At 40.5% G+C, this 21,606-nt stretch overlaps 1 protein-coding gene across 2 annotated transcripts; it reads left to right on the forward strand.

The window, feature by feature from the left end:
- Window positions 1-1,241: 1,241 nt before the first annotated feature.
- nufip2 (nuclear FMR1 interacting protein 2) lies at window positions 1,242-13,290 on the forward strand. 2 transcript variants are annotated; one of them, XM_080041327.1, is made up of 4 exons: window positions 1,242-1,473; window positions 4,086-5,780; window positions 7,262-7,294; window positions 9,085-13,290. In XM_080041327.1, the coding sequence occupies exons 1-4, from the start codon at window positions 1,305-1,307 to the stop codon at window positions 9,135-9,137; spliced, it is 1,950 nt and encodes a 649-aa protein (XP_079897453.1). In that variant the 5' UTR covers window positions 1,242-1,304; the 3' UTR covers window positions 9,138-13,290. The 2 variants fall into 2 exon arrangements, with proteins under 2 accessions (XP_079897453.1, XP_079897454.1); XM_080041328.1 differs by having other exon boundaries at window positions 1,242-1,455.
- Window positions 13,291-21,606: the final 8,316 nt, after the last annotated feature.

Below are 21,606 nucleotides of genomic sequence, written 5' to 3' on the forward strand. Positions count from 1 at the left end.
TACTTTTTATGAACAATTTAGAATTCACACATAAAGCTTATTTATGTACGTGTGAGGGGGCCTTCAAGGCCCCTCATGGAGCCCCTTAGACAGAGCTACTAATGCTGTTGTTTTAACTTGCTTTTGTATTTCTCCCCTAGTTGAGGGGACCATGATGATTTCTATCTTGTTAAATTTGAATGACTATCCTTAGGCTATTCCTTTTTGGACCCTGTTATTGACATGACGGCACATCTACATGAAGTAAGCCTTCGGTGATCACACGTCGATTTTGTTCCTTCTGCTATACGGCCAGGTTTTTTCTTAGCAGTAGAATCAACAACTGAAACATTTCTTGGACACTTCCTGAGCTCCTGCACCAATGTCAGGGACAAGTTTTAAAATGCTGCCATGCAAAAAATAAAGAGAGTTTTGTGTAGCTGATAGGCTTAATCAACTTTGCGTCGACTCATTTGGAATTGGATTGAATGTAACTGAAACTAATTTAAGCTATATGAAAAAGTTACGCACTTCTGCTTAAGAATTGCATAGGCCTACTTGATCAATTCATCCTCTGTTTCTGCTCCATGTATTTTAGATATGTGATTGGTTTGTAGTGGAATAGAACCATGTCTTTCTTCCATAAGGTGCTATGGCAAAAAAAATCATACAACATAGCCTATGCAAATTGCATAGGCTACACAGAACAATGTGAAAGCCACATGTTCCACATCACTCAATTGTTTGATTATAGCATTCATTGATGTAGAAACATGGACTTTTTTTCATTCGACATGTGGTAGAACACTTATAAATTATGAATTGGGAATGTTTGAGGACATAGGCTAAGTGTTGAATTTACAAGAAAAAAAAGTTGCTTTCTTCGTTTTGGGAGTGGGGCTGGTCTCACCGGGACCCTCAAACCAAGGGTCCATTGGCTGGAGACGTGGCAGCGCCTCCGGTCTTATGTGTTTTTTTTATTTTTTTACTTCATACAAGAACCCCACCCCGATATTGCCCACGCTGAAAATATTTATACTGTTATAAGTGTCACTCCACATGCGAGTATGGAGTGACACTTTAAACATATGCCAAAATCTTGCAAAGCTCTGCAAATATTCCTTAAATAACTCAGCCGAGATACTAGACGTGAAATTTAGTGGCGGTGACCACCCCAAAAGAGAGCCATTTTTAGACGTTTACTGCTGACGTTTACAGAGGCTTCAAATAGCTTCCGTTTTACACTGGCAGTGATTGGACTGCTCTGCTCTTACCCGGTGAGCTAACGTAGTGTGGGTGAACAAGTCCGACATTTCTACACTTCAATGGAGGAACTGCCCAAAGATCGGGCACAAGAAAGGCAGTATCACCACCACCACGGAGAGGACAGAAGCTCCCTTCAACATACAACGTGTCTAAAACATGATCAGAGCCACTTCCAGCGCCAGCATCAGGAAACGCAGACGAAGAAAACAGGTTGGGCCATCCGGAAAAGTGAGCTAACGCTTGCTAGCCTTAGTGAGCTAATGTCAATGAACCAAGTAGCATCTTGCTAACTAACGTTAACTCCGCCGGGAGCGGGGGCTTAGCCTGTTAGCTAACTGTACTCAAACTACATGCTGTTGCTCGAAATAATTTGAGAAACAGGCGGCGAGTTGCTTACTTATTAGACCTACATCTGGCTAGTGTCTGAGCAGAAACCCCCCACCCCCCCGTAAGTGAACTAGCTGTTCGGCTAGCTCACGTCGCGTGACAGTTGTCGCTGGTGGTGGTTTGACATGTCGGGGATTGACCTTGTGCGCCGGTTTCACCACCCATTTTTCTCCTGCAAATTCAACTGAATCATGACGAGAACCCCTGTTATGACACCATGTGTATATGAACGCATTGATTATTCAATGCGCGTATGTTCGTCTTGAACAGCAGTTTAAGCTTTATCTTCATTTGAGCATGCTTGTGTCCAGTTTAGGAAAACGAGCCGGCTCCACTGGAATGTTCTCTGAGCTGCCATTTCCTGTCGGCCATGTTAGAATATTACTGCGAGCTAACGCTACTCTTACCTGGCTACTTAACTATTTTTAGTACAAACGCGATACAGTGCCGTGCTGGAATTTCCCTGTCTTATTTCTCCTGCCTGGGCCGTTGGGTTTAGGCGGCTAACTTAAGGAACAAGCAGTTACCGGGCGTGTTGTTGCCGAACGAGTGGCTGGCTAGTTGACATGAGCTAACGCTAGCCATCACTGACAGGCCTGTTGCATGTTTGTCCAGTCAACGTGAAGCCACGCAGCACTTCCATTATGACCTGATGGAGATGTGGTTTGCTCCAGCTGAACATAAACTGTCACTCACCACCAACCTCACGTTTGCTGGCAGCAATGTCTACACGTTCGCATGCTTATAAGCGAGAACCTGGCTCCCTGTGATAACTAGCAGGGTTGTAAGCAGAGGTCTGCTGTGCCCACAGAAATGGGGGACAGGCACCATTTAATGGGACGTTGACACAGCAGTTCCCGTGTCTCTGTACAAAGCATAAACACAATGTCCAAATGTATTTCATTAACGCTGCTGTCGCATCCTTTTACAACTTGCAACTACTGTTCCTTTTGATGTTGGAAAATATAGTCAAGAAAGTTTATCAGCAAACTGTTTAGTATGCAACTGACAGTGTACATATCCATATCTTAGATCCAGTGAGCACCCAGCAATACTTGGAATGTGTTAAAGTTACAATTTCTGGTATTATAAACAGTATCAGTATTATAAACTATCATTGTCACAAATACTTTCACCCCTTGTCAGATTTCTTATCATATCTTTAGCCCCTTTTACACAGAGATTGCGGCATATTGACGGAACGAAAGAGCGGTAATTTGCCGGTTCTGCTTGGTTAGGTGTTATTTACACAGAACCAAGCAAAGCCGGCCTGTTGGTGCATCAGTAGCCCCTTTTACACAGTGTTCCGGAATGAAAGAGGTGCTTGTAAGCAGCGTCATGTGTGACGTAAACATTTAGCGCTGCGCCGGTCAGCTGCTTTACAACAACAACACTGGCCGGTCGGTGAAATGAGAGCAGAAGTGCTGGGGCTTGCACTAAGAGGGCCGTATTTTACTGTGCCCGTGATGTGCCGGTTGATCTCGCTACGCGCTGAGTCCAACATCTCTGGGACAGTTAACCAAACTTACAAAATCACTCGGCTCACTGCTTCCCCTGTGTGTGTGTGTTTGTGTGACAGGTTGGCTGTAAGCGAGTACACACACACATACACACAGTGTGTGAAGTCACGTTACTGTAGACAGAAATATAGTGTGGATATATGCTCAGATTTAGGATAATAATAGCGGCGGCGATCCGGTCGCATCCTAGCTTAGCCTAGCCTAGCTTTTCCACTTCATTGTACAACTTCCCCCGGGCAGAAATAGACTCATAAACTCTGCAAAATGAAGTGTGGGGGTTTGGATTGAGCAGCGGACTTTATGACCAGCTAGATTATACGGCATTCCTTTATTTGGTGATTTTTACGGGACATCAGGCCGCCGTGGTTAATGTTAAACACACGTCCTTCAACTGCTAACATGGTCGCATGTTTAGAACGCAGGCTATGGAAAGTCAAACGCTTTTGTCTTACTGCTTAGGATACAAGTTTCTGGACAAGAGAACAATATTAACTCATTTGATGGGTTTCTGCAGTGTTCATTTATTAGAAAAAGGTCATTGTTAACAATGAACCATTTGATGGTGCATAGTTGTGGATAGATGGTTTCTATCGGAAGCGCAGATGCATCTTTAATGACTAATGTGCATACTTCGATTGATTTTGAATTTGAGTTGCATAGAAGCGTGATAGTAGATTCAAAATCTCAATAATTTTTCAGGTTCTTTGACTTGGGGGTCCCATGCTATCTCATCATCATAGCATTGCAAATACTTTACCAAACATGAGCGTCCCAGAATGTTTTTTGTAAAATCCTTGCATAAGTGGGAAACGCCAAATTAATAGACAAAGCTTTTTTTAAATCGAAAAATCTAGTATTTGGACATGTTAATGGAAAGAATGTTTGAGATGTTACGTCTTTCCAGTATAAACTGATTGTGTTTCCCCCTTTCAGGCAATAAAAAAGTAAACATCAGTGAGGAGGAGGGGGAGAGGAATTCACATCTGTCTGATGCTGCTGCTATGTCACATCCCCCCAACAGCAATGGTAACAGACACGCAAGTAACACAAATGTGAAGCAGAAACCAACACAAAAGCTGTACACGACTGTTCCAAAAGTGAGCAGCAAGGGATTGGATTATAAGAAAAATATGGACCTTAAAAATGACAAGGAAAAGGCCCTGGATTTGAATAATCACGAGGGCCAACCTTTGGATAAGAGAGACTCTGTATTGTTTCAAAATGGCGTTGTAAACTGTGGCTTTATTACAAATGGCTATTCTAGCAAGGACAATGATGGCAGCGGCTCCGAAGGTGGATATACTACTCCGAAGAAACGCAAAGCCAGATGCAACAACGCCAAGAACACTGATAATGTGATACGAGAAAAGGAGAAAGACATGCAGCAGGGCAACACTACACAGGAGCATGGGCCTTTTAATCCAGAGACAAATGAGAAGGGAGTGACTTCCAGACTTGATGGCTTTAGAGCTGCACATAAAACAGAAGCCCAGTCAGCAGCTAGAAGGGCTGTTGTATCGGAGGCTCCAATGGGTGAATCTCAGTGGAAAAACTCTGATGGCAAAACAGTTGGCACCTTTGGTAAAAAGACTGAGGAAAGGCACAAAGCCAAGCTTTCCTCACCTTCAAAAGAGGACTCGTGGACTTTGTTCAAGCCCCCTCCAGTATTTCCTGTGGACAATAGCAGTGCTAAAATAGTTCCCAAGATCAGTTATGCAAGTAAAGTAAAAGAAAACCTCAACAAAGTAGCTCAAGGCGGGGGAGACGCACTGCCTCCTCCTGTTAGACTGTCCCAGGTCCCCATGTCTGCTATGAAAACTATCACCTCAGCTAGCTTTACTAATGGTCCTGTTTCTGGAACTGGAAACGGCTGCCCGTCAGTGGGTACCTTCTTTGCTCCTGCTGCTAGTAGTATTCCACCTGCCCCTTCTATCCTCAGTGGCGAGAATGTAGCATCTCCTTTGGAAAGTAACTGTAGCTCTACTACTAGTCCTGTAGACGGAGAAGAGTATGAGCTCAGAAAGTGTACTCTTTTAATTTACCCTTTAAATATGCAACCTGTGCTCCCTAGTGCTCGTCACCTCGACCCACCGGCTGCTCAGACAAATCAGAAAGCTTTGGGAGATATCTTCCAGAATCAGTGGGGGCTTTCCTTCATCAATGAGCCCAACTTGGGGCCCGAGGGAGGAAGTGTCCTGGTGCCTGCAGAGGACAAGTCTACTGTGGTCACACCTCAAAGCGAGTGTCAGGCTGGTGCTGTCAAGGCGGCCCAGCTGTGCTTTGATGTTAGCCCATCTTTCTTAGAACCTGGCACTTTGGCTCCAGACCCTGAGAAAAGGACTTGTGCCCCTTGCAATGTGTCCAGTGCTTGTTCTCCTGCTTGTGTGATGGGAGATGAGGAGAACAAGCTGCAGGCATGTGGCCAGGAAAAGACTAAAGTTGAGGGCAAGGGTGCAGGTTCTGCTGTGTCGGCCCCCACTAAGGACAACGGTGCTAAGCCTGCGCAAGGCCAGCTAACCACTTTGTTGTTTGGCTCACCTAAAGAGAAGGCCCTCTCTAAAGACATTGGCAGGAGGTGTAGCTGGGGGTCCTTTGATGTTAAAGCTGCTGTCACTTATCACACTAAAGGTAACGTTAACTTTCTATCTATTAATCAAATTAATTTGTGTAACAATTTTTTAAAGTTGTAATCCTTTAGATATTATTGGAAAGGGCAAGTGTGGCTTGAATTCTACAACGAACACTTGATGAGCAGCTACTTTGTCAGAAATAAAGCAGAAGAGCAACTGGTTCATCTTCTTAAAGTGCCACCAAACAGACTTCAAGTCGGTCAATAATATTTGTAAACTCAATCTCATGTCTTGCTGTGTGCACGGATAGTTTTGTAGCAACTCTTCCTCTAAGACCTCACTGCTCCCTCGTGTTCCATCATTGCTGAGCAAACATTACAATTGAGCTGATGACAATGCAATTTAGAAAATGACACAGTTGTTGAACCATCGTGGTTAAAGCAAAACTCTGACAAATGCATTGTGTCCCTTATGACTGGTTCACAATAAAAGCAACCATGTCTTTTGGCAGTTGAATGTCTTCTTATGGGAAATATCAGGACATTTTTAAGGGATTGTTCAGTATTTTTGTATATGGGATTGTACGCTGCACTTATGCATAGTAAGTATGTTACCTTTTGGAGATTGCAATCAGCACAGTCACTATAAGGAGTTTGGGGGGGAGACGTTGCTGTAGCGACAGTCAGCATTGCACTGTTTTTTCGTCACGTGTATGTAAAAGCGTACCAATAATTTAAAAAAAATTGGTTCAATTGTACGCTAAATGTAGGATTTTTCACTGCTGATTGATACAAGTTGACAAAGTAATACATGGCGAAACCTTTTGAAAAAAAAGAGAGCAGAAATAAATGTTTGTCTAGCAGTGACGTGCTGCGTATCAGTCCACAAATCAGCAGTGAGAAAATTCTACATTTTGTGTACAATTGAAAGGATATTTATTTTGAGTTGGCATTTATATATTTGGAGGAAAAACGTATTTTTGCTGGCCCCATCTGCAACAGTACAATGCTGACTTCTGCTACGGCAATGTCTCCCTCCAACTCTTTAAAAAGACTGCTCTGATCGCCATCTCCATAGGGTAACAGACTAACTATGCATAAATACCTCATAAAAGCCCATTTAAAACATACTGAGCTATCCCTTTTAAGTTCAGTTTGCCTCCGCTCTGATTTGACTGAGGGGACAGTGAAAAGTGAGACCGACATTAATGAGATAAAATCATAAAACCACAACGCTGGATTACATGTTGCATTGTCTCCTGTTAATCCCTCATGCGTGTGGAGGTAGGTACAGGTAATTACATCATGTAAATACAATGACTGGCTATTGTATAAAAGTGTTATAGTATCAAAAACAGGGTTAGATTAAGGACAATTTTAAGGATTATAATCTAATGCCATAGGATTTTATAGATGTCATGTGCCCAATGTATTGTTAAATGTTTCTTATTACTATTGTTAGTTCGGTATAGTATTTTATGAAAATATTCTAATTGTCCAAGTAATTCACTTGCTGATTTTTTTATTTATTTTTCAACAGAAATGGAATTCGTTTTCAACTTGCAAAAACAAGGTAAAGCTGGACTGTTTTTCCTCTCCTATTTATTTTTTAGGTAGTTCAGTTATCAACACGAATCAATAATACACTTATATACATAATGGTTGGAGGCCCTGCCTGAAGTTAGATTCGACCTTAAAAGTGCATTTGTGTCTTGTATGTCAATGTAAAAAAACTAAAAAGACTTTGTTATATATATTTCATCTAATTACAGAGCAGCTTATCATGAGCTCTGTAACTCGCAGCTCTATTGACATTTCAAGCTGTCTGAATATATTCTTCAAAACTTTCTGTGAGTGGAGTTGTATTTATTCCAGCCACATTATCGAATGTTTTTTTTCTGTGTGTGGCAGCCTGTGCACAATGGCTATATTTATCCCCTCTTTATGCCTCTCAAGCCATCTGAGGTAATCACCAACTGAGATGCCGTTAAAGTTACAGACTGTGACGTGCTTCCGTTGTATGGTCCTCTGGTACTGCAGTCATGCCAGCTGGCAAGTCAAATATAGCAATTATTCCAAACTGTCTGTTGATATCAACACAGGCATACCTTCAATGATGTTCCAGGATATCTTTGTCAAATATACAACCACCACGGTATAGGTCATTTTACATCTTGGTAATGGTATATATCGTGGTTTAGTATTTTTCTTTTAAATTTAATGGATTAAAATAACCATCCTTTACTTAAATCATATTTCATAATTTTTATTTGGATCTGGAGTTTACATATAAAAGAGAAACTGGTGCAAAATACCACACCAGTCTAGCTTTAGTCAGTCAGTGCAATAAATAAATCACAACATTAACTAAATGTGTAGCCTACATTTTAAATTCATAGTATATCAAAAGAATTAAAGACTTGAATTTTCCTGCAAGATTTGCTCATCTTCATTTCAAAAACCTCTCAAAATTAACAATTGTGCAAATATCTGGTAATAATTTCACTCCATCTTCAACAGAAATACTATTTTCAAGTTTGACATGTTTTAAAGATAAGAGGTGTATGACGCCAGCCTTGCTGGCTCTCTCCACCAATAACAACGCAGGGGTTAAGCCCTGAATAGACGCTACAGATATCGGTGTTAGCCAGCTAGCTCACGAGAGCTAAAGTAAGATGCTTAAAACAAGCCAACTCCGCATCACGGCAACAGCACTGCGACGCGCCACGCACAGCAGCAAGTTTCCTTTGCCCGTTAACATTTGCCATTCTGCCACCGTGTCACGGGAGTTGGTTGTTAACTGTAGTGAGCGCACACAGGAGCTAAACAGCTCGAGCTAAAAAGGTGAGGCTTCTTCTTATGATGGTAGTGAAGCTGTCTTGGAGCACAGCAATTTGCAAAGTCCAGTCTATAATACCCCTTTTCTACCAACACGAACCAGGTTCCAGTTCTGGGCCTCTTCTAGTGCTGGTACGCAGCTGGTTCAACTTGGGAACCTCTTAAACGGTTTGCTTTTTCACTGGCTAGAGAGCCACGTCATGACGTCACTGTTTACGCCGCTCTCCTTCCCGTCTAACACAAGCACTAGCTTAAAGCAAGCCTCCCTGGCTTTGCTTTGTTAGCCAGACGCCACTTATCTAGCGTATTTGCGCTCCTCGTTGTGATCGCTACGGTCAAGGATTATGTTTTGAATTGTCTCGTAGAAGTGGTGCTTCTAGCGGAACTGCCCACAAACTGCTTTGGTGGAGAAGGGAGTATAAGCCGATACCAATGACCATGTCATTTTGATGCTAGACTTGGAGAAGTGACTGGTATGTTGATCAATCTAACCTTATGCCTCCTTTCGTTCCCCCTCTGCTGCAGATCCAAAAAGAGTGGTGGTTTATGATGAGACCAAGGATGGACCTGAACAGTGAGGTAGATGGACTACAGTACTTACCTTCTTCCCTACCGGGTGCTGCAGCTATCTACCTTGGAAATCATAAATCCTGTCGGACAAGAAAAAAAAGTGACAACTGTGAAAACATTGATAGTATAGCATGACAGATTTTCCTTGGAATCTCGGGTGGAATAACTTTGGGGGCATCAGACAAATGCGCACACACTCTGGAGGGATGTTAAAGGAGTTGATCGGTGCCTCTCCAACATGACAACGTGGACACTTACCACTTTGGAGCTGTGACAGTGGTTTGTCTAGTGGCTCTTTAGGACCATGTTTGGGAGTTCAACAAAGGAAGGTGTCATGGATTGCACCTCCCTAAGCCTTTATCCTGTCGAACTGCGGCAGCCGTTAGTCTGACTATGGGATGCCTCGGTCATTTTTACTTTCTTCACGCATTCAAATGAGTTCATTGTAGATATGTTAGACGTTATACATACACATCTGTGTGCAAGCTTGAATTCATGGTGATAGAAAGGTGAACACATGTTTGCAAAGAATGCCTTGAAGTTGTGGGGGAGAAAAAAAGGTGGTTGGAGTACTGTTAAACTGTAAGTTAAGTGGAAGCTCAGAGGTGAGGCCCAATCCAGGAAGGGAGAACTTTGTCTTAAATTGCTTTTTTAAAGGGGAAATCGGAACCCATAAATCATGCTTGCTTTTACTTTTTATACCATTTTGTCTGGCCTAACCTGATGAGTGTGCAGTATGCACTGCAGTATGACCCCAGAGCACAGGTACAAAAGTGCCCAACTTGAAGGAAATCTACGCCCCTTCATTTCATTGTTTATTACAGGTGTGCTAAAATAAAAATAAATAAACTAAAAAAGTTAAAATCAGGTTTCTGTTAACTCGGAAACCTTTTTTTAAATCTCAATGCTTTTCATACATTTCATGCAGATTGTTATGAGGTCAGTGCAGGCTGTTTTAAGTTCAGATTCATACAGCTTATATACTGTATGAACCCAGAGTTTAAGATTTAACTGAGTGAGAACAAGAGACATTGCAACCATCAAGATCTTTTGCGTTGTGTGCTAATTGTTCAGCAGCAATACCCAGGATGTCCCTACAGATTATTTTGCCTGCATTTCTATGTAAAAAAAAAAAAGACAAAAAAAACATAAAAAAAAAAAAAAGTTAAATTCCTCCTGTTGAAGGAACATGTGTTGCATCTTACGACTTTAGATTTGTGTTTTATTTTTTCTGACTCAGCATTGGGTCTTATACTTTTCTGTCTTACGGCATTTGTATTTCTTGCATGTTTACTGTTGGGAAGAATGACTGAGTCAGAGGTAACTCTTCGACGCCACACAAAGATAACAGTAACACAACAATTGCAATACTAATCTAGCCCCCCACCCACTCTGACTAGCCACTTTGTCAAACTGTGTCGAAATGTGAAAGATGTGTTTTACTATTATGTTTTACTGTGGATAACATTTTACAATTGCAAAACCATTGTGCAATAACATCGTGTGATCCACACGATGTGTGAAATGGGTTATATGGAGCTACAAAATCATCACCCCGAGATGCTGGTGTGGCCTGCAGTTCATTTGTGTGTTTAAAAGGTGCGTTGAGTTTTTGTTTTTGTCAAGTTTGTTGCACACATTTTTAAAGTGAGCTCTTGTTAAAAGATCTAATTAAGTCTAGAAAGCCCAAATTTGCTTCAAACTGCTAACTGGCCAGCTGTGACATCACTTTCATCACCATTTCCAAATCAGGATTGGTTTTACTTTTAACTCAACATAACGAAGGAACTGTCCGGGTTTCTTTTCTCTAGAAGACATGATTTGGTTAATGTGTGGATTGATAGCACTTTATGTAAACTAATTACTTTTATCTTTTTAATTACTAGAGAGATGTATATGTACTGACAAGAAATACTCCTTGAAAGAATGGCTCTGGGCTGTTACTTTTCAGAAGAAAAAAAAATATATGAGTTGATACAAGAACTATTAAATGTAACTCAGGTAGTGTTGATAAAGCCATGACTATTTTAAATGTTTTTTTATTTTTTTTGCCAAATGGCCCGTCATGTATTGTAATGTATAATTGGAATTGTTGAATTGGAGAGTGTCATATGATGTGACAAAAAACACCAAATAATTACTTGTGAGGGAAAAAACTGTCATGGCATGCAAGGTGCTGTCATTGATCATTCTGCTGGTCTCTAAGAAACAAATTAAAGTTTTCCCCTCTCTCTTTCCCCCCTTTAAAAAAAAAAAAAGCACATTGCTCTATACATTGCGCCATTTTCTATGTATACAAGACCGCAATCTCCGCTAGCCGATTTTGTCCATGTGTTCGTGGCAAAGCACCTCTTGATTTTAGTATTGCTGTTTGTGTGGGGTCGGTACAATCTTGGCATGAGCTTTTTCCAGCACACATCCTAACACTGTGTCCCGATATGGCAGCACTGCAGCTTGTGCTCGTGTGCAAAGGGGGGAAAGCCCTAACTGCAGCCGGTCGTCTCGACATTTTAACTTCCACGTCTAATCTCCGTTTCTGGTATTTTGAAATTATTTTGTTTGTGGCCGCCGTTGTGCTGTGTGTGATGGATGAGTGCGTTATCAGATGCTGCCCCTCTATAAAAAAGAACAATTGTGTTTGTTCTGGTCAATGAGGAAGCAAGGGTATGTGAGGAGAGACTTGCCCATTTGCATTTTAGACGTTTGTGTTTTTCTGTGCTTGTGGACATTGGCATTTAATCAGTCATCAAGTTACACAAAACTCGCTATCCTTAATTTCTTCCGAATGCCCAGAGTTGATAGACAAAGTGACACAATCAGGTTCCCAAATGGACATGGTAAATGCCATCGGTGGACAGTGACAGATTCATAGGCTTCTAAATGTAAAACAGGGTGATCAAAATTAGTACCATGTGATGTTACTGTAGTCTTAGGACCTCCTTTTTAAAGAATTCCTTTTTTTCATTTTTTTAAGAGAATATCCCATACTCCCACCCACCCCAAGGCTCCTCTCTTTTAAGCACTAAGTACAGCAAAAAGGCTATGTTTGAATATGCATTTGTAAAGAACTATTATTTAGCGCTGTAGCCTGCAAACCAAAAACAGGTTCTTGAAGATGAGTACATGGTTTAATCAGTAATGGTGTGGTTGGTGGGGGGGAGCGACTGACTGTTTGTGTGTTTAGACAGTAATGCCTGACTGTGTGTGTATGTGAATAGAGAGTTCTTCCTATTATATGCAAGTTCCCTCCCCATTTCACCCCCCCCTCCCCTTGTTGTTTCAAGTTAAGGTGCCTGTGTGAAAAAAACAAAAAACTTTTACAGCAATTTTGATTGTTTGACAAAAAAAATGAAAAATCTGCTTCCAGCATATATCCGTGCCATTTATTTCTTTATTTTTGTAACATTTGCAATGCTGTCAAGTTAATTTTTTTCTCACAGCTAATCCTAATTTCTTATTTTTAATGCGACATGGACGCAGTTGAAAGCAATGAGCATTTACCTGTTTGTTTTTTCGTAGGTTTTTGAAATTTTCATGGCTTGTGTTGAGACTTGTGTGTGTGTGTGTGTGTGTGTGTGTGTGAGATTGACCTAAAGCCAACATCAGTTTTGAATGGGGATGGATGACAGACCACTGTGCTGGTGCACGTTCAATCATGGCAGTCCATTGTCGAGTTAATGTCTGAAGTAGCACATCATTGATTTGAATTGATTTTAACAAATTTATGTTTTAACACTTGTTTTAAAAGCATTTTTACTATTTTTGTTTGAGTTATAACCTTAATTTATCCATAGATGCACAAGTAGGATGAGGCGAAAAAAGGAATAAATGATAAAGAAAATCAAGATGTCTCATTACTGAAGAGTTCTAGAGGATTTAGTTACTAAGATTGAGGCTGAAGACCTACCCCTCCCCCCAAGTTAATATATTGGAAGTTACTCTTTTTTTTTCCATCAGATTTTGTACAAAATGGTTTTAATTCATCCCTTCAAATAGTTGTGATGGAGCGATGAGCGAGTTCCTATGTGATATATTTTTTATTTGTAGTGATGTTAGATCATGTGGTAAGGGGGGAGTGAGGTATAAATGTGAGGTTTAACAACTCTGGATCCGCTTTTCGCCAAAGGTACACTACTCAGATATTCAGCTACTGAATGGCAAACGCACAGACTTGGGTGGGGGGGGGGGGGGGGAGGGGATTATTATGACATCATAACCAGCTCTGTGACAACATGCTGGGTGTTTTTTCTTTTGTTATTTTCTTTAGGGAAGAAAAGTCACTGCTGTAGCAGCTGAGTGTCACCATGAGCGTGTTCATGATACGGTGTGGTGAAGGAGAAATCCCTTAAAAAGATCCAAATACCGAAAGTGCTGCTTCTTCTTCTTCATCCAGTAATCAGTCGTGTGTAATGGGAAATGCTGGACTTGGTGTTTGTGCTCGACTTTAAAAAAAAAAGAAAAAAAATGACCCTCATTCTGTCAATGCCTCTCGTGGAAATGTTTTAAGTTATCGGGGCTTTTTTAGTTTTATTCAAACTTATACAGTGTGTGTGTGTGTATGATTTCACACATGGGGGAGTACGGTAAACAAGGGCAACATGTGTCTTTTACGGGATTCAGTCATGAAAACAGGTGATCCGTAGTAGTGCCGAGTCATCTTTTTCTTCAGTTTCTCCGTGTCATCTCAAATGGCTGTTGTGCTTGTTGATGCATGTTATTTTATTTTAATTTTCTGGTCTGCTCCTCTTCCTCCTCTGTCACTTTTAGCCCCCTCCCTTCTCCTCCCTAAAATATGAGGCAATAGCATTTTTTTTCTCAGATGTCTTACAGGTTGACATATAATTTAATTTTTTTTAAGTGAGCAGTCTGATTATTTCATTTTGTTTGTTTTTGAATTTAACAAAAGTGTCACATTACAATGTTCTTTTTATTTTTAAAGCATGATAATAACCCTCAAATTCCAAACGATGTAATAGTCAATTAAAAAAAGAAGAAAGAAACCCTCCAGTGTTCACAATTTTAGTTTCCATTAAAATGTCAAATTTTCATGAAGAATTGTGTGTTTTGTTTGTGGTGTTGTGTTTTGTATTTCAGCTTTCTGATCACATGTTAGTGAAGGCTCAGTCTGATTCTGGTCAAATAATAATGACAAAGGGACAGTATTTTTGGTAAATCACTTAGATTTATTATCTTCTTCACAAATGAGTTAAAAATCTTCAAAAAAACAGACTCCTTTTTGAAAATGAGGCTTCAAGATTAATACAGGTATATAGCATGACCCACCTTAAGGTTTTCATTATGTCAACTACAGTTACTTATATATACTATCCTTGTGCAACATTTTGAGATACTTCACTTGTTTTCCTACTATGTGCTGCTTTAATTCTACTACATACAAGGAAAACATTGCTTTTATTGAAGGGTTTAACCTACTTGTCAGGATTGTGTTATAGAAAACATGCTGTATGAGCGCCTTTTTAAAATATTTACACAATCGGTCCCCACGGAAATCTCCCTTTATAAAGTCATTTGAGTCTTTAATTGAGTCCTAACCCCCCCCCCCCTATTTTCTAAAAACCTGCGAAAGGTTCCCCTCGAGCAGTATGAATATTCCAGCTTGACTTTTATGCAAATTAAATAGTTTCAAGTACTTAACAAAGGCAAGTCTCATGTACTTTCCTGTTTGGAGATACAGCAGAGAGACGGTTTGAATTTAAAAAACAAGTTGTTCCTGTACTTACACATGGCCAGAATCATTGATTAAATAGATTAATAAGGGTTCTATCATATAGTAGACTTATTTAAAAGAGAAAAATAGCACATGGTGATTTAGGCCCAGTGAGTTCTAAGCTTTTAGGGGCCCCCTGGAGTTCTTCTGAGGGGCCTGGGACAGTTTCATAATCCAGCCTTGGTATTTATGCCATTCCAGTATAATGATGTAACCGTTGTTACATCATTAATGTTTTTTTTATTTCTGGCTGGCTGAAAATTATTTCCACTTTTGAGAAAGAACATGTCCAACATATAAACCATGTTGACATATGATACGACATACTCAATGATCCTCCTCTCAGCACATGTTGGGAAATGTTCCTGCTTTAGTTCTAGATGTGTTCACTTTGGGTTCCGACAGACTGCTGGAGGGAGCCATCATGTGTCCACTATGAGCTCAGCCTGCTGTACCATCAGTGTGCAAAGGGGCTGATTGCTGTTCAGAGGCGCCCCCTTGTGGAGCAACAATGGTTGGTACACATCGACAGAGACACTACAAAACTAAAGAGCAGAAGATGCATCAGCCTTTAAATTGAATGTCTGGGACTATTTATTTGAATGACATATTACTGTAACATTTTATAAATACAAATTAAGCCAGTATATAGTTGTAACAGGAGCCATAACATTGACCTGCAACATTCTATCCATCCATCCATCCATCCATGAATTAATAATGGTTAAACTTAATAAAATTCCAAAAGGCTCAAGGGGTTCAAATACTTTCAAGCAGCACTGTATGTACACACATACATACTGTATATGAATTGATTATAATATGGTTAGGTTAATATTTGTATTATCACTAGACTGCAGGACTTTCTTGTGTAAAAGTTCCCTAAAACATTTAAATATCACCTGCTTCAGTCACTTTCCCACTTTGGTAACACTTTATAATAACTATCCGTTGTAACTCGTTAATAGATCATTAGTAAACTCTTAATTAATGATTTATTAATGATTTGTTAAGTGTTTGTTAGCAGTTTGTTAGGGATTTATAACTGTGCTTTATAGATAGCCGATAGATAATTTTCAAGCTAGTAGTGAATTACTTACTAATGACTTATTAAGTATCAGTTAATAGTTTATATGTGTTATCGGGACATTATTCTAAAGTTGCAACTATTCCTCATTTATTAATTGTTTGTAAATGAGGATTAGTTGCAACTTTAGAATAACGTCCCAATAACATATATAAACTATTAACTAATACTTAAAGGCCTACTTCACCGGTGGGAATATGAAGGTGTATTGAATTCTGAGATCCTATGTAGTATAAATGTGCAAAAAAAATTGAAATTGGTTCATCCTAGCCTGAGAAAAGGCAGAAAGAGTGTTTTTTTAACCCTATATTTCTCTTTCTCGTGACATCACAGAAAGAGCAATATAGGGTTAAAAAAAACGTACTTTGTAAATATTACTGTGATGTCACAGTAAAAGACATCACAGTAATATTTACAAAGTAAGTTTTTTGGTTAAAGTTGCAACTATTCCTCATTTATTAATTGTTTGTAAATGAGGAATAGTTGCAACTTTAGAATAACGTCCCAATAACATATATACACTATTAACTAATACTTAAAGGCCTACTTCACCAGTTGGAATATGAAGTTGTATTGAATTCTGAGATCCTATGTAGTATAAATGTGCAAAAAAATTGAAATTGGTTCATCCTAGCCTGAGAAAAGGCAGAAAGAGTGTTTTTTTAACCCTATATTTCTCTTTCTCGTGACTAAATCATATCTCTGTATGTAATATAAACTGGTTAAAAAAACGTACTTTGTAAATATTACTGTGATGTCACAGTAAAAGACATCACAGTAATATTTACAAAGTAAGTTTTTTTTAACCCTATATTTCTCTTTCTGTGATGTCACGAGAAAGAGAAATATAGGGTTAAAAAAACACTCTTTCTGCCTTTTCTCAGGCTAGGATGAACCAATTTAAAAAAAAATGCACATTTATACTACATAGGATCTCAGAATTCAATACACCTTCATATTCCCACCGGTGAAGTAGGCCTTTAACTAATATATCAACTCACACTTTACAGATCAGTTGTTAATAGATTGTTAACCTTCTACTAATACCAGTGAAACTTTGTAAAACTGCACATGGGTGAAACAAGTTCAAGGTACAGAAATTTGACATGATATTTAAAATATCAAATTTTTGTACCTCAACCTTGTTCCACCCATAGGCTGTTCTGTGTACTGTTTTTTACCAAAGAAACGCCACAGATGAAATGTTGAACATTGTGTTTAATCTATAGAAACACACATACTGAGCCATCACATGGCATGACAGTAGTATACAAAAGTATACAACAACATACAAACCCATGAGGTTTGGGAACTTTTTGTGGTAAACACTGGATAAACATAATTTCAGAGGGACATTTAATGTCCATACATCACGGCAATGTCATGGATTATCCGTCCTAATGGCCCTTTGCGATGCTATAAAGCACAGTTATAAATCCTTAACAAACGGTTAACTGTCCTTTAACAAGTCATTTATAACCAATTAACTAAAAGTTTATTACTGGTCTATTAACTGTCTGTAAGGCATTGTTATAAATCCTTAACAAACTGCTAACATTACAACGGATAGTTATTATAAAGTGTTACACACACTTTTATTTATTTATTTATTTTTATTTATTAAGGAAAGCATGTGTGTCGATATTTTGTAACACAGCAGATGTTGATTAAAAGAAATCACTGCCCTATCCCACAAGGCACTGGCAATCATCTTAATCACATGCAGCACATGAAATGTATATATATACACTTCTCAAAATAAATAAATAAAGGGAACACATAATCATAACAATGCAACTCCCAGTCAATCACACTTCTGGGATATCAACCTGTCCAGTTAGGATGCAGCACTGATTCTTAAACAATTTAACCTGCTGTTGTGCGAATGGAACAGACAAAAGGTGTAAATGAGATCCAATAAGCAAGACAAGCCCTATAAAGGAATGGTTCAGGTGGCCACAGACCATTTCCCTGACCTCATCTTTTCTGGTTGATTTTTGGTCACTTTTGCATTTTTCCAGTGCCCTAACCACTAGAGGTAGCATGAGGCGGTGTCTGCAGCCCACAGAAGTTACTCAGGTAGTGCAGCTCATCCAGGATGGCACGTCAATGCGGGCTGTGGCAAGACGGTTTGTTGTGTCTCCCAGCACAGTGTTAAGAGCATAAGAGATACCAAGAGACAGGCCAGTACACTAGGAGACATTGACGGGGCCGTCGGAGGAATACAACCCAGCAGCAGGACAGCTATCTGATCCTGTGTGCAAGGAGGAACAGGAGGAGCACTTCCACAGCCCTACAGAATGACCTCCAGCAAGCCATTAATGTGCATGTTTCTGGTCAAACTGTCAGAAACAGACTCCATGAGGGTGGTAACAGGGCCAGACGTCCACAAGTGGGGCCTGTGCTCACAGCCCAACACTGTGCAACCTGATTAGCATTTGCCAGAGAACACCAGGATTGGCAGATTCACCATTGGCGCCCTGTGCTCTTCACAGATGAAAGCAGGTTCACACTTGAGCACATGTGCCATCATGACAGAGTCTGGAGACACCATGGAGAATGTTCTGCTGCCTGCAACATCCTCCAGCATAACCAGTTTGACGGTGGTTCAGTGATGGTCTGGGGAGGCATATGCTTGGAGGGCCGCACAGACCTCCATGTGCTAGCCAGAGGTACCCTGACTGCCATTAGGTACCAGGAGGAGATCCTCAGACCCATTGTCAGACCATATACTGGTGCAGTGGGCCCTGGGTTCCTTCTGATACATGACAATGCTCGGGCCTCATGTGGCTGGAGTGTGTCAGCAGTTCCTGCATGATGCAGGCAATGATGCTATGGACTGGCCTGCCCGTTCCCCAAACCTGAATCCAATCGAGCACCTCTGGGACATCATGTCTCATTCCATCAACCCACAGACTGTCCAGGAGCTGAGTGATGCCCTGATCCAGGTCTGGGAGGAGATCACTCAGGAGAACATCCGTCATCTCATCAGGAGCATGCCTAGATGTTATAGGGAGTGCATACAGGCACGTTGAGCCCACACACTACTCAACCTAATTTTTAATTTGTTTGAGGAATTTCCATAAAAGGTGGATCAGTCTGTGAACTGATTTTTCCACTTTTATTTAGAGTTTGATTCGGAATCCAGACTTCCATGGGTTTCCATTGACCATTCTTATGTTATTTTGTTCTCAAAGCATTCCACTATGTAATGAATAAAGACTTTCAACTGTAATATTTGAGATGTGTTTAAAGGAATACTTCACCCATACGGAAACAGCGTTCTATCAATATAAAATCGCTATTATAATATAATGATTGAGATTTTTCTTCCCTTGGCCCAGCTGTCCTGTTAATCCTAACCCTACATTTTTCCCATGTCACACATGGGAAAAAATAGGGTTAGACAGTGAGACCATAAAACACTTTTTCTGCCTTTTCTCAGGCTAGGATGAACCGATTTCTAAAATCTTTGCACATTTATACCACATAGGATCCCAGAGTTCAATACACCTTCATATTTTCACCGATGAAGTAGGTCTTAAAGGTACAACGAGTAAGTCGGCACGTTGGCGACACCTTTGAACAAAAGCGGTAGTATTTTTACGACGCCAGCTGTCGTGAAGCTGTTTTCTAGCTCGTGCAGGGCCTCAAGATTCAAATAATCAGGAAGCAATATAGTGCGTGTCCGTGTGTTGAAAGTGTGAGGGCACCGGACTCTTTTCGGCTCGGTGAGAGTGGTTAGTGACACAGCATCAACTACACCTGACCTGATTGCAATGAGTTGATCCATTGTCACCTCTCACGGAGCTGAACGAGTATGTGTCCCCAGTCCCCACACAAAGCGAATGAACGAGAGACGGCAGTTAGTTATGGATCACGATGAGGTAATGTGTTTATGTTGTTGTAAATAATGACTATTTCAGATGAATAATGGTCATCTGATGATGCTGGTGAGGCAAAGTAAACTTTGTTTTAGTAGGCTACCGCTCATTCATTTAGGAGTAAACACTGCAGTCTAGGTTCGCTGCGTGAAATTGTGTATACGTTGCTTGGCAACGCCCTCCCGCCCGCCTATCACTCTCCCTTTGAGCTTTTCTTCATTGCATTTTTTTTTTTCTTTGATGGTTCAGCCCCGTTATCAGTCATTATGACGACAAATAACTGTCTCAAACAAGGCTCCCGCTCCCCTTCTAGGATGACCAGATCGCATTTCCATTACTTTTCACACGTCCCGCAAATTGAGACGTTGTCCCGCATTGTTATTGAAAGTGAGCCCCCCTTTTTAAATGCGTGTTTTATAATCTGGCATTTATCCGATAGCTGTCAGGAGACAGCAGTCTCCGTTTGTCTGTGTGTGTGTTTGTCTGTGTGTGTGTATCGGGCTGCTGGGCTCAGTGGCTCTGTGAAGGTGCTGCCTGCAGTGCTTCAACGTTCACTTTCCTGTTACTTCAAAATAAAAGCCAACTCACGTTTGTCAAGTGAAATGCTAATGTGAAGCCAGTGAAATGCTTTTAATGTGAAGCCGCAGCCTTAATGCTCTATTTGTTTAACAGTAGCTAACTTAACTGCTGCACGCTGATCTAAAGATAGTGTTTTTTTAATTTAGAAAGCCGTGTCTCTGGCATTACCGGTGGTGACACGAGTTTATTTTGCTAAAAAAACGGCACTTTGTCCCGCATTGTCCCGCACAAACGTAGTCTTTGTCCCACATCTGGTGAATTGGGATCTGGTCTCCCGCTCCCCTTCCCTCACCTGGAGTGATAGGCTTTTCAATTCACGTTCCTGCGCCACACTGAAATCTGCGACCAATACGGATATGTGACCATAGAGCATGCACGCGTGAACCGAAAATCGGACTGGGTGTACGACCAGATCAAATGCAGTAATAAAAACTATATAAAAACGTCTTTCTTTGCACTGATGGTCTCGTTTGCTGTTAAAGGTAATTTATGATTATCAGAGGAAAAATTAGGCTGTTTAAAAGATATTTAAATGTTACTCGTTGCCGCTTTAAGCGTTCCCTTTATTTTTTTGAGCAGTGTATATATTTTGCCACCAGTGTAAATCTTGGAGTTGTGTGATTACTGGGATGACTCTGGGAGTTGATGGCACTGCAGGTGGCATATTTTCACCACAAATACACACACACACACACTCTCTCTCTCTCTCACACACACACACACACACACACACACACTCTCTCTCTCTCTCGTTGTTTTCCCCCCTGTCCATGGAACTGAACCGGTGTTTACCACCACCCCCTCAATTTTAACCTTGATTGCTCTGCACTTGACGGAGGCCACATGGGGCTTGATGGTTGGTGCACTGGGGCTCGGAAAGATTGCCCGATGTGCTGGAAGGTCCCTAAAAGCTTTGATGTTTGTTGCAACATTTCATCTCAGCTTAGGTGTTTCTCAAGAAAAACGCTGAACTTCTTGTAACTCCAGGACTGCGATGAGCACTGGCTGATTCTATTGACAAAGAAAACAAATCTCCTTGAAGAGGTAGAGAGAGGTCCTCCAGGAGTTATGTTACTGTGAAATAGATCCATTACTGAGCCATTTTGTGAGTTGGTAGTAGTCAACAGGGGTGGAAAAAGTATTCACAACCTTTGGTAAAAGCATCAGTACCACAATACACAAATAATCCTCCCCAGGAT

This window comes from Ammodytes marinus (assembly GCF_949987685.1).
Source record: "Ammodytes marinus genome assembly, chromosome: 14".
NCBI classification, from domain to species: domain Eukaryota; kingdom Metazoa; phylum Chordata; class Actinopteri; order Uranoscopiformes; family Ammodytidae; genus Ammodytes; species Ammodytes marinus.

Excerpts from the sequence above, each read along its gene's own strand:
- nufip2 (XM_080041327.1), top strand. The coding sequence starts at position 1,305 with ATGGAGGAACTGCCCAAAGATCGGGCACAAGAAAGGCAGTATCACCAC. Across the intron at positions 1,474-4,085 it reads AGGTTGGGCCATCCGGAAAA|GCAATAAAAAAGTAAACATC; the intron begins GTGAGCTAACGC and ends TCCCCCTTTCAG. Across the intron at positions 7,295-9,084 it reads TTTCAACTTGCAAAAACAAG|ATCCAAAAAGAGTGGTGGTT; the intron begins GTAAAGCTGGAC and ends CCTCTGCTGCAG.